We start from the raw sequence: 16,625 nt of genomic DNA on the forward strand, positions 1-16,625 counted from the left end.
TTCACATTTTTATTCTTATTTCTTTGTTAGTTACCCTTTTTTCTCCCACCCCACTATAATAGCTTCTTCTTCATTTCATTAATCATTTTAACCCCCCCCCCCCCCTCTACATTTACACTCCACATGCCTACAGTCTTCAGTGAATGATTTGTAGTATTCTAGACCTTCTGTTTCTTATCAACTGTTTATTACCTCTCTAAGAAGTATGATCAATAATTTTACATTTCTCTTTGTTGTTAAGAAATAGGAATTAACCCACTTGGAGCGTTCATATGCGGTAGCTGATCAAGTTGTTAACATTACTACGTCATCTTTACATCATATAAATAAGATGTCACTACTATAACATATAAATAAGATTTATAGCACCAAGATTACAGCCATAAGTTCAATATCACGGTACACTTACATTTGTACTTGTATCTCATCAACCATTAACAAATACTAGTATATCCTTACTATTTATATTATGTTAAATTAAAATATGATGTTTAACATGAAATCATTTGATTCTTTTATTTGCTTAATTGCTTTTATGTACATGACATGCTTCACATATCTGTGTTGTTTGTACTTATTCCTAAGTAACGTTCCAACACATATAACAGGATTTACATGCCCGATGATACATACATCATAAATATTGCTTCAAACCTCACTGGTTAATTAATGAGTGAGTAGAATAAGTAATTGCACTGTATTGTATTAATTCTGAATTGAGGCAAAATTACACAACTAAGAGTTGGCCATGTGTTAATTTCACGTACAAAACTGTATATTTACCTCCTACCTAAACTGTACTTTAAACGTCATGACTAGCTGGACTTTTATATTTATGGATGCAGCGAATATTATAAAGAGGTTTGTTACTGTTCATGTTTATGTTTATGAGCAGGCAACTTCATTGTATACTAAGATAAACAGGTACTGCAAAGATGTAATAACTACCAAAGAAAATAAATTGCTCCTAACCTTTCCTTTGGACACTGAGCCCAAAGACTAAAAAAGGTCACCTGCTTGTAACAGGAATTTCTTTGACCAAGACAATTTGACACTTAGCCAACTGTCATTCAGCCAAGATGGTGTACTCAGTAATGAAACAAAGCAAGTTGGCTCTGTCAGAAATATCGACTCTTAGACAATGTGTCTAATAGAGTATTTTAATATGACAGTATACCACCTTAGGCAATTTATTACACTCATAAGTAAGCATTACAAATATGGATTGTCACTTGTTTGTATTTCATTGTTATTGTCTAATCTGCTTTCAGAAGACACTTGATAATGGCACTTTGAAGCCGAAATCATGATTGTGTAAGTGTAAATGTAACACAGTAAATAAACAACAGTCTAATGGTGGTACTGACTTTAAAGAAATATATTATGACTGTGGTCCCACATTATGAAAAAATTATTAAATAAATCATTGACTTTGGTTTGCTTTCCACACAACATTATCCATGTGTTAGTTGCATTTTAATTATTCGTAATTATAATCCCTAAGTATTTAGTTGAATTTACAGCCTTTAGAATAGTGTGTTTTATCCTGTAAACCAAATTTAGCAGATTCCTTTTACTACTAATGTGGATGACTTCAGACTTTTCATTACTTAGAGCCAATTGTCACTTCTCACCATACAGATATCGTGAACAAGTTGTTTTCTAATTTGTTTTAATTTATGATGACTTTATAAGATGGTAAATCACAGCACCATCTGGAAACAGTCTAAGAGGGCTGCTTAGATTACCTCCTAAGTCATTTATTAGATCAGGAACAGAGGAGCACCTATAACACTTCCTTGCAAACGCCAGACATCAATAATTTTTACTTATGGACCGTCTGACAGCAACTGAATAAAACACAATTTTAATGCCATACGCGTTACGCCTTTATTTTCTGCAAGGCATCATCAGTGGCAGGTTGTGTGGACCATTTCCTACATATTACGCTCCTGTTGCATTTCAGACGGTCCATAAGTAAAAATTATTAATATACCGTAATATTACACGCAACTGAGGAAGACAGGACTATAAAAGTTGAAGATGCCAGACATCAATTCTGTTTTACTTGATTATTTTCAGTTGATTACTACATAAAGTGACCTATCTGACTGGAAATCACGAATCCTGCCACAAAACTGACGATACTCCATATGCACGCAATTTAATTAAAGTTGCTTGCGAGGAACTTCACATTTAATTCCGCCACATGACACTTTCATTTGGAAATCACACATGTTGGAAGCATAAAGCTCCGAAGGGGGGGGGGGGGGGGTCACCCAACAACAAATGTTCAGTTATGATATATTATGTAATTTATTGAAAATATACGAGTTACCATAATGTGCTAAAACAAAGTATTAGTGCCATGACCATCGAATCTTATCCAGCTAAATGCCAATTTAAAGAGTGTAATTCTAGAAAGAAGCCAGTGCGGGTTTTCTAGTACATTTAGCAGGGTGTGTCATCATGCTGTTTAACAAGAAGCTCACATTTACAAATATTAATGCTCTTAATGAGCAGTAATGGATGCCCTGTAAAGCAATTGAGTTTTGTGTACCATGGCAAGCCCAGCTCAAATTTCAGTACTGACTGTTTTTTTATGCATTTTAACACAGCAAGTGTATCCTGCAGTAGAGATAATTTTCTATAATAAAGGTGCCATCTACCAAAATGAAAATGCCCCAAATCACATTCAGGCAAGTTCGAACAACACACAGATGAAATCTGACATTTTCACGGGTCTTACAAACCACATGATTACTTTACCAGACAAAACAAAAATTTACATACAACCCACATCATCACATCTCTGTGCCAAAAAGGCACTTTCCACATGGGAGTTTGTAACAAGCTTCCTGAAAACATAAAAGCTATTACTAATGTCAAAACCTCTGGAAAATCCTAATATCATACTTACAGCAACTCTGCTTTTACTCCATTGAATAATATTTAAATTTATGAAGTGTGTTATGTAAACACCTAATGTATTAAGTGCTTAGTTGTAACCTTAAATAAGTACGCCTAGAAATCACTTTCAGAAGTGTACTTATGACTTGATTTGTCCAACATCTTATGCAAAAGACGCTTTTGCACACAACACGAGCAATAAATACACAATACAATTGAGGAGTTTTAGACAGATCAGAAGTAGGTGCTACATTGCATGCCAAACAATAAAAATTTCATTTGGAAGCAATCATAACTTGTATACATGATGAATCACAACTGTAAGACAGGTTAAATGAGATCTATTTTGATATCAATTATTTCCATTCACGTGGTCCCATTCTCTTTGAAGATATCAGAATTGATCTCTACCTCTCTGATGGCTCCATCCATACTTCTACACCTATCGAGCCCACTAACAACCAACAGTACCTGCATTTTTACAGCAGTCATCCCCCCCCCCCCCGAAGAAAAAAGATCTATCACATATAGACTGGCCACCTATCTGCAGTGCATCTGCACTGATGAGAATTCCTTCCTGAAGGTCTCCTTAAGGCAACCATAGACAGGCACTATCTCTCTAAACCTAGTCCACAGGCAAGTTTCCCACGCCATATCCTCATACCAGATGCAAATAAGCATCCCACTTACCAATCAATACAATCCCAGACTGGAAAAACTGAACTATGTCCTTCGCCAGGGTTTGGATGTCTATCATTGTGCCTGAAAATGAGGAGCATCTTACCCATAATCCTCCCATCTGCTCCTAATGTGGCATTCTGCCATCCAACCAGTCCACACAACATCCTGGTCCATCCCTATGCCACACCCATTCACAGCCCCCTGCCACAAGACTCAGATTCCTGTGGGAGACCCTGTTGGAAGATCTGTTTGATTCACCTACCCAGCACATCCTACCCCAGTCGTGTCACAGACTTATCCTATCCCATCAAAAACAGAGCAGGGCCATATGTAAAAGCATCCATGTCTTATACAAGCTCAGCCACAATTTCTGCATGGCATTTTATGTGGGCATGACCACTAGTTAACTGCCCATATGAATAAACGACAACCACCAAACTGTCGCCAAGAGTTAAGTTAACAACCCAGTGGTGGCAGAACATGGTGCCGAGGACAATGTGTTTGATTTTAATAGCTGCTTCACACAATCCATGCCATTTGAAATCTTCCCCCCTCTCCACAGCACTAGCTTTTCTGAACTACATAGACAGGAGTTGTACTTGCAACACATTCTCTATTTAATCCTCCTAGCCTCTATCTCTGATAACTGTCTGCCCCCCATCCACCTGACCATAACTCATCTTCCACCCACACCTCTGCCCCAGTCTCCGTTCTGTCACCTCCTCCCAGTCCACTCCATCATGTAATTATCGTGCGGTGCACGAACTCCCTGGTGCCCGTGTGTAACGTTCCTATTCTGTGCACCTGCTGCCTCTTCTTCCTATATTCCCATCCCGTACACCTCTTCCTCCCTTCCTCAACTCTCCCCCCTGATCTCTGCCGCCTTTTCCCACCCTCGCAAACTGCACTCAATACAACCCCTCAACCCCAGTCTACCTGTCGAAATGTGCGCCTGGCACTGTGTACTGAATGAAATGGTACAGATCTGGGTGTATGTGTACTCTAGCATGATAAGGGATTCGACCAAACGCTAGCAAAATTTTCAGTCTTGTTTATGTGACTGTTGACGACTCCATGCCTCTACTAATCGATGAATTGTTACCTTTTCTCCTAAATTATTTATCAGAATTATGATGAAAGTGGTAAGAAGAAGTTCTGTATAGGTTGCATAAATTTGGCATTGATTAAACTTAAGAGAATGTGATGAGGTAGGTCTACCCTCATTCCCACTATAGGTGGGTCCCTCTCAGCTTGGGGGGGGGGGGGGGGGGGCTGACTGATCTGTCCTTCATTTTTAACCTTCTCATCTCTAGCCCTTTCTCTTCACATATTAGTTCCAAAAGCTAGAGTAGTTTTTATTGACAGTACTCACATTTCTCACGAAGGCAAGTACTGGTCAGAATCTGTTTTATTGTATAGTTTACTCAAGAGAATTGTCTTTTTGATAAAAGTTATCATTCATTCTGGTGATGTACATGACATACTCTTATACAGAAATTTGCCCTTCAATGTTCACACAATATTACTTTAATATTAACATGGAACCATACAATGAATATACCTAGCATTGAAGACATACAGTGAGATTCAGATAGTAGAAGAAGTGCAACATACAATCCAAAAACACGTATCACAGTAATTTTATTGTATGATTAAAAAATAAGGGCACTTCAGCTGGTAAGGCAACTCTTGGCCTCATCATGATGTAAAACTCATTAAGTTACAACATAGCACTCCGCCATCTGAAGATATAATTATGTATTAATGGCTGGAAAGATGAAGACTACAGCCGAACACTCAGTTTAATCAACCACAGAGTGTTAGCCACCTTCCTAAGCAACTTATCTTCCCAATGGTGCCTTGCAGCTAATCTGACTAAGGAACTTTTGGCACATACAATGACAGCACACAAAGTCACACTATGAATCCTACATGAAGATGAGGCTGCACTGTCTACTATTGAACAGAAGATACGCACGTAAGAAACCTTTGTAACTTCCTGAATGCTTGAAACTTAACTGTAAGGTCACATCTTTTCTCTAACAAAGTACGACACTGCTTTTGACTTAAACTACAAGAACTTAAAATGTTGCATTAAGATGTATAATATGACAAATTATTACTCAGATGATGATAATCAGTTCTAAGTACCTTTAAAGAAAGAATAAGTACTGTTTTGCAAGGACTACAGACTCGTGATAGTGCACAATGTGATGCTTTTACTCTGAATAGCACTTTCCTCTCAAATATATTTCTTTATTTGAACAATTATTTCTGAAGAATACTGTATTTGACTATAGAGTGTTTGTAAGCATACTAATATGCCACAGTGATGCACTCATATCACTAACTGGACTATTATTACCTACATCAATGCCACAAGAGACCTAGATTGTGTAACATATTGACCTTACCATAACTGCATCTGCTTCAAAAAATCGATGAAATCATAGGCCACATTACAGAAATATCTTTAAAAAACAATTTATTCAACACTTGGCGTACTTCTGATTAGACATACTGCAACAGTATGTGACTTCATTTTTTTTAACTGTTTGTTGGGCTTTGCACATGTTTCTTGACAAGCAAACTGAGTATCAGGGTTACATACCATTGATTTTAGGTAAGGCAGAAGCCGTCGGTTCCTCTCTTCAGGGGTGGAATAAACAAAAGGATGAAGCACCTTTTCTCAAATTTATCACTGGGAGTAATTATATAGGAAATAATTTTCACTCTGGCTGAAACACTATACTCTACACTGCATGGAAGGTTACACAATGTTATGCTCACTAATTATTATTAAAATGTCACTTTCTACACGAAATTTTGTAATTTTTATTCCAAAAAGTCCACACTTTATAGACACTCCTAACATCCAAGGACTTAAAAATAACACCATCAAATTTGCTGTATTTGTACAGTCCATGTCACAAGTTCACTTTTCATTATGTACATCTGTTCACAAAAAATTGCACTATTTAATTTTTTGAAGTCACATGGTTTCAGTTTTTACGTAAACACAATGTGTAAAATCACAAATTGCTTCTCCAAAGGAAATTATGAACGTCTTTTCGATATTCGGGGCTGGTGACTAGGCTCCATATGAAAGGACGAGCTGGATGTGTGCTAATGGCTCTGTATCCAATGATGCTCTTAACTCTGTAACAGAAATAACTGGCATCACAACTTAGTACATCAGGAAAGCTTAAATTTATAAGCTTAAAAAATTTCATGTGGATCAAAAAGGAGACCTAAAGTATTAGTTGCATAGATAAAATACAGGTGCTTCACTGGTTTCCTTATTGTTGATTTAATACTGCTGATGGCAATGACAAAAAAATATTACCCACTCTTGCTTGGGATACACCATTCACTTGAAAGAAGCAATTTGACACTGTGTCTCTGACACTATAATGCAAGTAACATTTTCTCAAAGAAGAAGTATAAGAAGAGGAAGGTGTCCTCATATTCCCAATCGATCAAGTGGATCGGCAATTTTGTGCTTTGAAGATAAGCTTTCTCAATATCAAAGAAGACTGCAGTAAGGTGGTATGTTCTAAATCCATATTGGGAGCAGCTACGTAGCTTTTTGGATTCCAAAACCTAGACAAGATGATGGTTAGTGATCAGTTCTAGAGTCTTTCCCTATGCAAGATGTCAGGGTGATGTCACACACTATCCTCTTTTGATTTTAGGAAAGGCATTAGTTGCAGTATTGGTCATCACTCCAAATTCTCCTTAAAGCAGCTAGGATGGGTACTTCTGATCACAAATAGGGATTATGTAAAATGCTACACTGAATCTTACCTGTTTCTGGCAAAGTAGGGATTGTAAATGGATAGTTGTACACTTGACAACAAAAGAACTGAAGCACTGTGACAAACAGCAGAAAAATTGGATCACTTGGCAACAGCAGCATAAAAGTCAGGCCAGGGCATGATATCAGACAGGGCAAGTGGGTCACGGATTGAGATGATAAGAGATATCTGACACTCACTATGTATTCACCTATGCCCTATGTGCTAAGGATTGCTTACTTTACAACATGACTACATACCTGACAATGTTCGAACTGCAGCAACAGCCTCTGGATAACTACAAATATGAGGCATAGAGGCTACAAAAGTTTTAAGAATGCCCTCATAAGGCCTCACTACGTACCATTCATGATTAATCAAGAATAAAGGATCAATTTTACAACTTTTTTTTCTCTCTTTTTTTCTAAAATTGCTCATACTCATCTTTTGCAAGGTGAAATGATAAATTCACACATTTTAGAATGAAGTTCAAAGCCACAAAATTACATTAGATGAACATATGTTCAAGGAGACTGCTCCAACACCCGTCTTTCATTACATAATCGTTAAAGGAGTGGAATGGTAATCTGAAGGTGCAGAGTTCAAAGCTCCATGTTTCTATTTTTTTTTTATTGTTTGTATGAATTCACTAGAATATAAAAGATGGTGAAAGCTTGGACAATGTTAATTCAAAGTTTGAAATCAAGTATGAGAGTAATGAAATAGCTCACCTTACTGCACATCAGTTTCACTATAATTCAAACATTTTTCTTCCAGTAGCTTAAGTTGTGAAAGATATGGTGCCTTATGTCAGAGAAAATATCCAGCTCTAAAAGCAACTTTTGGAGAGCTTTTCTCAAAGGACAGAACCAAACTTTATAAATCTGTACAGCTAAACTTAATACTTAACACCCCTGAGTTTTGGAAGCAGTGATTACATTTTCCCAATAAATTAACAGTAGAATACTTCGACCAGCAGTGCACTAGTAAGGATGTTAAAGAGTACTTATACACCTCTAAAACAGCTATTAACCCTTAAGTACTTGCGTGACAAGAAGTAACATAAGAAAAAAAGAAATGCATTGATTTATGAATGATCTTTGGACATAAATGAAGAAAACAGCATGTAATTAACAACATTTCATGACAATTTGATTTATTATGTGAGGAACAAAAGAAATGTAACCTAATACTTAAAACTGCTATACAGCAATAACACAGAGCTTTTCGAAACATCAGAATATTTCAGTGAGCTAAGCGTCTTATGTAGATAACATTGGAATGCACTTTGCATACATGTTCCGTACAAGTAGCACACACTGTTTAATGCTTGTTGTCATTTGTACTTGGACTGATGAGGCATCTCTTCTGTTTGTGCAATGTTAGTCCAATTTCTGTTTGCAGTGTTTGATGTCGCTGATCCTGCTGTTGTATTCCTGTACCTCTGGCCATCAGAAACTACGTTATTCTGTTCCTAACATTGAGGGGTATGTGGCTGTTACCTATTCTCCTGATAACACTCCCCGTGATGAAGTTGTTTGCAAGCTTCTCCAGACATGTTGTTCTTTGTATCTTTTGATTAGCGTTCATTTTGTAAATGGTATATGAGTTTAGAGCAGAGAGATTTAGAAAATCTAACAACACAGCTAGATGTCATCTTCTTCTTTGGCCAACACTATAATTGCTGCATACCTGGTCACATGTGTCCACTGCTTCATTAGTGTGATTGTAGGAATTCACAATATGTGTGTGTGTGTGTGTGTGTGTGTGTGTGTGTGTGTGTGTGTGTGTGAGGGGGGGGGGTAACAACACCTGTCTCTGTATCTGTCTTGGAATCACTTTGAATTGATGATGTTAGCGCATTTCTTTCGCGAAACCAAATGAACTTTAACTCACATTCGTGTTTTTACTAGGCAGGAACTTGGCAGGAATTTCATGCTGGGTGTCATTATGCTTGTTTGAATCAATCATTTACCACCATTTAACTGTATTATGCTCGTAGTGTTGATAGTGGATGGATGACTGTAAATGAGGTGGTGTTAGAGGAGTTTACAACTCATGTCAGACTTGGCATACTGATCTGATATTTAAATATCTCGTCATGCAGATGATGTCTAAGATAATTAAAGCAGTTTTCTTCAACTACACGGACTGTACTCCAATATGTGCCTAGCCTGCAGCTGCAAGAGTCAGTAAAACACCTGCAATATGCAGATAAAATGACCATACCTGTCACATATATGCCACCTTGATGAGTTTTTAGGTATCCCGGATCCAAGCAACAGTGTTTAAGTGGCAGTAACACTTATTATCAAAGTTCATGTCGTGGATGACTATGGGAAGTTACCTGTGCATTGGAAACTGGATTAAATACCCACCTCTGTGATGACTGGAACCTCAGAACGTCAAGGGGATTTGCCTAGACTCGAGCTCTGAACCCAGTAAATGCACGGTATTCAAGAAAAACCAATAATGGCCTGACATACATTACATATATGTGGGCTATAGGTATTTCCAGTACACGTGATTCTTTTCCCTTTTGCTTAGGTATTCAATGTTGGGCAGATATGTGTTACGATGATTCTGTCTTACTGAGTACGCAAAAAGACAACACAAACACTGTGTGAAAATCACTGTGCCTTGGAATACATTTGAATCGGCGATTTATTCTTACCGCCTATTTCCATCTGCATCTCTTTACCTGGATGTATATTTCTTAAAGAAATTGACCTCAGACAAATGCCTGCTATAGACGCTAATTACTGGTATTTAGCAACTTTACAGTGCAGCTATCAATTATTTGTTAAAAATAAAAGCAAGTTTCTTAAGACTAATTTAATAATGTTTATTCAGGGACACACAGACAGGCATGCATGGGTGAACACAAACTCAAGACAAAATCATCAATTTCATAGGCGGGATTCGACTCCACGATCTCAAAAAAAAGCACCTTAGTAACTTGGCTCACTCAACCTCCACAAGCTGAAGCCACATTGGCTTAAGGGCAGACCTAAAGCAGCAAGAATTTTTGAACAGGTCTTCCTTGGTATGACACAACTACTGCTCCTTTTGACAGAGATATAAATGTTTATTTCTTCCCCAGGCACCAGTATAAGAATGGCAAGCAGAAATCGTCCTTGCAGGCTGTCAGTTGCAACTGCTTAGTGATAGCATTCAGTTCAAGACAGAGTCAAGCTCTGATTGAAGAAGGTAGGTTTTCAGGTAGAGATTCTGCACGATGTATGGTGTGCCACCTACCACTGCAAAGGAATTATTTTGAAAGATGCACTACCAACAGATTTCCTGCCTCGGGTAGGAAGAGACTGAAATTTTACCAGGACAGAGAACTTGTGCAGAAGAGCCGACAGCTTCCTTCTTAAACATGAAGCAGTTGTGGTGAGAGATCAACTCCTACAGCTAAAGTGGCACTGTTCACTCAAGGATGAGGCAAACTGGAATGCATGCACACAGACCTGCTGTGAAACAGGAACTCAAGAGAGCAAAATGTTTAATACCAGGTGGCATTTGTGGAGCTCCACCTGAACGCAGCATGTTAAAACAGAATTTTAATGAGCAACGATGGTTCAAGAGTGATTTAAAGGTCATGAAGGGCAAGACATTGTCAAGAATATGTAGTGACTACAAGGAGAAGTTGGTAGCTATCAGCTTCCTGATGGAGCTGGATTTCTACAAAAGAATCAGGAGTGCTTCACAGAATCTAGGGAACTCTTGGTATCAAGCCGTATGCCCATATAGTGAAGAATGTGACGCTTCATTCAGTGCAAATGGTATGCACTGAAGAAAAAAATGAAATGTGTGTAAGGCATTATTGGCCAAAAGACCCTAGTCGCCAGTTGCGGTTCAATTCACACACACACACACACACACACACACACACACACACACACGCGCACACACGCGCACACACGCGCACACACACACACACACACACACACACACACACACACACGCACACACACACACACACACACACACACACACACACACACACACGCACGAACGTTCTGAGCAGAAAATATCCTCGATGCTGCCAGGAATTGAACCTGGAGCACCATGACTGAGAGCCATCTGAGCTGCTAACCTATGCATAATTCTGCATTTCTTCAGCAGCAGCTGTCCCACAAGGGCGTCAATGTCGTAGACTGGCTACCACAGGCTGCTGCTACGATTCCAGTGGAGAACATTTAAGATGAGGTAGTATGAAAGCAACAATAATACTTTCAGCGAATCAGTTTGGGTTTCAGAACGGTTGTTCTACTGGGAAGGCCATTTAAATGTTCAGTCACCAGATTTTACAAGTAGTAAATAATGAAATAGCACTGGTTGGTATTTTCTGAGACCTAACTAAGGCAACTGACTGACTGCATCACAGTATTCTCCTAGATGAAGTTTTATGGGATTGACAGTACAGCCAACCAACGGCTAATGTCATAACTAACCAAAAGAAAGTAGAAAGTTGTTCTTAGTAAGTCAACCAATATATGTCTGATACCGACATCATTATTAGAATAGTGCGCCAAAATAGTTGCTTACAATAACAAAGCTTTACTTATGACAGACTGTTTTGGCATTTATCACCATTGTCAAATATGTCAAGACTGATGTGATGTCCATATTACGTCATTAGTGAACTGTCTTATAAATGTCACTGTTTTAAAAAAGATGGTAAATGACGTACTATATTGAAAATAAAATGTTAATTACAGTGTCACAGTAAATACAATGCAGAAAAATACCAGCCCAAAACAGAACATAAAATTCTGAATAGTATAAACCATGAACTGCTATTAAATGATGCTATGGCATTAAAAGCTGATAAAGGGAATAGTGCAGTCATACTTAACAAAAACGAGTATGTTCACCAAAAACTCAACAACCTAAAATTGATTTCATTATGGAAATTGAGAAAGACAATACCACTAACTATCTAGACCTCAAAATTGGCAAAAATAATAAACACACACTTGATATCTATAGAAAGAATACCACTTCTGTCAACATTATAAATGCCAATTCCTGTTATTCAACTGCTCATAAACTAGCATTTTTCCATTCAATGATTACTAGATTAAATAACCAACCATTAGAAAAACCAGCAATTCAAAAAGAACTTAAAACACCTCGCTTTAGAGCCTATACAAATAACTTTGACCTCAACATAATCACCAAATTATACTAGAAGTGTAAAACACTGAAGCAGAACACAACACATACCGAGATATGCCTAACATGAGAACCATCACCCACACAGAAAATAAAATATGTACCAGCAGTCTACCTTGGTAGAATCTCCAACAAAATTAATGCACTTTTTTAAAGCCTTCTACAAAATTAACTTCCACCACCACTGGACCATTGAAATATTAAAGTCCAGGCATATATAAAATTACATGTGGCAGCTGTAGTAGCTTTTACATTGGAGAAACATGAAGAAATTTTAATGTGAGATAAAAGGCACGCATTACAGAGAGTGAAAATAATGGGTCGAGGTTCTTTGTACACTTGAAAAATCAAAAACATATTGCTGATACAATCGAAAATACACTCCAAATTCTACACAGAATATGAAAAGGTTTTGCTCTGAACGCTTTTGAAGAACTGGAAATTTATATACACATGAGAAAACACCCACAAGAAATATTAAACGAGCATACAGAATTTAGACACAAGTACTACCTCAAAAATTTTATTGAACTTTTAGAACACAAAAATGGATAAATTGGAAGTAGCATATGCAACAAGCAAATACTATCATAACAAATTTTAGTTAATAAAATAATATCACTGTTCATTAGCATAGTCTCTATAAAGACATAATACAGTAAGAGTAGAACTGTAAAACTACTGTCACGCCATAATTAATGTCTTATTTTCAACATATTACATCATTTACCGTCTTATTAAAACAGTAACAAAAATAAGACAGTTCACTAACGATGTAATATGGACGTCACATCAGTCTAGATGTACTTGACAATGGCTATACATGCCGAAACAGTCTGTCATAAATAAAGATTTGTTGTTATAAGCGACTACAGTGAAACCTGTATTTTACATTTTCATTAGGTCCAGGCTTAAAAACTGTAAAATTGAGGAAACTGCAGGATTGAGGAAAATGGTGAAACTTCCAAAATACAAGCAAAAACCATGTGTAATTGGCATATATGATCAAAAATCACAATCCCCGCCAGTACAATGTATAAAATCTCTATAAGTGAAGGAAATCAATTGTACAATACAAGGTTTCTACAATAATTTGTGGTAATGAATTTCATCAGTTCTCAAAAAATCATAGACGTGTAACAGCAGGTAGAAACTCATAAAAAAAATTGAAACTGTTATCTGGGTACAAGGTAATCGAGCTATTTTCCGATATGCTATGACCATAAATTATACAACAAAATGCACATTTTTGAGCCAACACTTCATTTCTGTTCACCCAGAAAAAAAGCAAAAATTGATGAACATGGTGAATTAAACTGAAAACTGTGAAGTAAGGTGAATGGCATCGGAATCTAACAGATGGTGGTGTGTGTTTTCCTTCTGTAGCCAATGGAAGTTTAATTTGGTTGAGTGGACTTCAAACCATGTACACACTAAGCTTGAAGCATGTTTTCGAAACATTTTTCTGCCTACTTGATGTGGACACTGTTTGGAAACATCTTTTGAAACACAGAAACATCTATTCACAGCAATGTTGGTATGGATCAAAGGAAACAATGCTTCAGGCCATCAATGCATGGTGCGCACTGCAAAGTACAAGCGTATGTTTATATGTTGCATAGTGTCGTCTGCTGTACAGACTTGTCAGGTGTTGCTGTATTAAGTTTGCAAGCAGTACAGGAACAGTAATAAAACAAAACGCTCTCCAAAAAAACCGCTGCTACATTTGAAAGAATACTGATAAAGACTGTGTACAATAGAAAATAAGGTTGTTTGTTGTAGCTTGCTTCGAAATGTGAAATAAGTACTCAAGGCTCTGGAATGAATCTCCCGTTGACAAAAAAACTAAGACTAACAGCATGTCTGAGTGTAATTGTTTTCCTGCAATTTCTATACCTTTTTTAAGGAACAGTGATACCATATATGTCATAAATTCAAAATCATTAGATGATATCCAAGTGAAATTACAGAAACTAGAGGTGTCTTCTGTACTCAGTTCCCATACATCCCAAGTTTTCCCCACCAATTGTTCTATAGTTGGTTTTCGCACACCAAAGATGACGACTGGATGCAAACCAACAAATCGATTTATTACAACAACTAGTCTGATTTTATCAACCATTAAAATCTACTACACAAACTCTCCATCAAAATAATATCATAATTTCAAAACCAATTACGAAATTCTTTGATAAATGCAACCTTATTCTGTAAATTGATGAAACGCTGAGATATGCTTATGACAAGTAAATAAAAAAGTATGAACAACGATGACATATTTAATTTTGTTTGCGTGTAACTGAGTATTAATAACGCAGCAGCACACATTAGAATTTCCTCGTCTCTAGATATGATGTCGCTCACAATACGAAAAAATTCAAGAACAAATAGCGTTGCAAACAGTGTGAATACCCTGAGAGATGTTTACTGCCAGTCTGGATAGAAGCAGAGACAAGAAATAAAGTCAGAAATGGATGTGATGCACTGTAGGAAATAAATGTTTTCAACAGAAACATATTTCCAGTGGCATTGTGGATGCAGCTTCACACTACTTTATGTTGCATTGTTGCAGTTCTGACGTCACTAATGAGCTTTTGACTATCGACTTTTGCAAGTGCTTGTGAATGACCTCTGTGTGGACTGTGCACATTCTGATTATTTATTTCCTTCAAAGCGTGTCACATATGTTCGCAGCTCGCTGCATCCCAATTTTTTTCCAACTTAGTGTTGTTATCACGTTCATTATGGCTGTAATACAATATGTTCTACAATATTCGATGTTGTTCAGCATTTCTGTCAGGTTGGATAATGAATGATCAAATAAATATTTGCTTGTTTATTTCCGAATGCAAGGTGATTCCCAAGTGCAGTGTTAAACAGAAACTAAGGACGACAGCTTACATTCCTGCAAGTTAAACGAGCAGCAATAAAATTCATATTGTTCCTTGTCACAAATACTTTGCTGTGTATTTCCGAATATGTGGTGATTTCCAAGTGGGTGGTTAGGCAGAAACCTAAAAGGACAGCTAAAATTGCTGCAAGTGAAACAATGAACAGTAACATTCATACTCTTCCTTGTCATGAATATTTCGTACATTGTGAAAACACAAGGATATTCCCCTCCAGAGTTCTTGCTAAAACTGAGATTCTCCTGTCACTAATACATCCATAATCATCAACTTGACACTATAGTGATGAAAACCGATAGCCTCATTCTTGATCACCTTCACAGAGTCATCATGTTATCATTATGTTAGTTCCTACAAAAAGTAGTGTAAAATGTACTTGACCCACCATCACTGGGCGGTGAAGCTAAATGCTGAAAGTAGCGTTGGCAACGCCAAGATTACGTCAGCATTGCCTCTCTCTCGTCTCCCCTCTCTGCAACTGCCTAAAATATTCCGTTAACTTTACCATCATCCATAGTGCAAACTGCCTGTCTTTTGTGCCAATTATAACTTGTTTAGTCACATCTAATGTCAATAGGAAGAAATTGGGATGATGTCAAGTGAGATGTAGAATCGAGTCAATCTTACTAGGATGAAACATAAAATAGGGGATTTTTAGGATTGATCTAATGGGTTTTTCACAGGGACTACAAATTTATGGTGTAGAATAATGAAAAAAGTAAAATTGGAGAATGTAACATCGAAGTTCCACTCCATTCTAATAATCATGTCGTTATCAGACATGTATTATGCTGTTGGCCGTAAAGGAGAAAAATTGTTGATGATATCAACCAATACAGTCTGGGTGTCATAATTCTGACTGGGGAGAAATTGTGTACAGGAGTTCCCCAAGGCTCAATCGTTGGTCCACTACTGATCCTCATCTATGTAAATGATCTTGCGTCTAATATACAGGGTGATTCAAAAAGAATACCACAACTTTAGGAATTTAAAACTCTTCAACGACAAAAGGCAGAGCTAAGCACTATCTGTCGGCGAATTAAGGGAGCTATAAAGTTTCATTTAGTTGTACATTTGTTCGCTTGAGGCGCTGTTGACTAGGCGTCAGCGTCAGTTGATGCTAAGATGGCGACTGCTCAACAGA

At 37.3% G+C, this 16,625-nt stretch overlaps 1 protein-coding gene across 1 annotated transcript in view; it reads right to left on the reverse strand.

The window, feature by feature from the left end:
- Positions 1–6,059: 6,059 nt before the first annotated feature.
- Positions 6,060–16,625, reverse strand: part of LOC126248505 (protein purity of essence) — a 446,891-nt gene continuing 436,325 nt past the window's right edge. Inside the window, 1 exon segment of the mRNA XM_049949542.1 lies at positions 6,060–6,750. Coding sequence (XP_049805499.1) covers positions 6,683–6,750 — 68 coding nt within the window. The 3' untranslated portion in view covers positions 6,060–6,682.

Source organism: Schistocerca nitens, chromosome 3 (genome assembly GCF_023898315.1).
Source record: "Schistocerca nitens isolate TAMUIC-IGC-003100 chromosome 3, iqSchNite1.1, whole genome shotgun sequence".
Classification (NCBI taxonomy): domain Eukaryota; kingdom Metazoa; phylum Arthropoda; class Insecta; order Orthoptera; family Acrididae; genus Schistocerca; species Schistocerca nitens.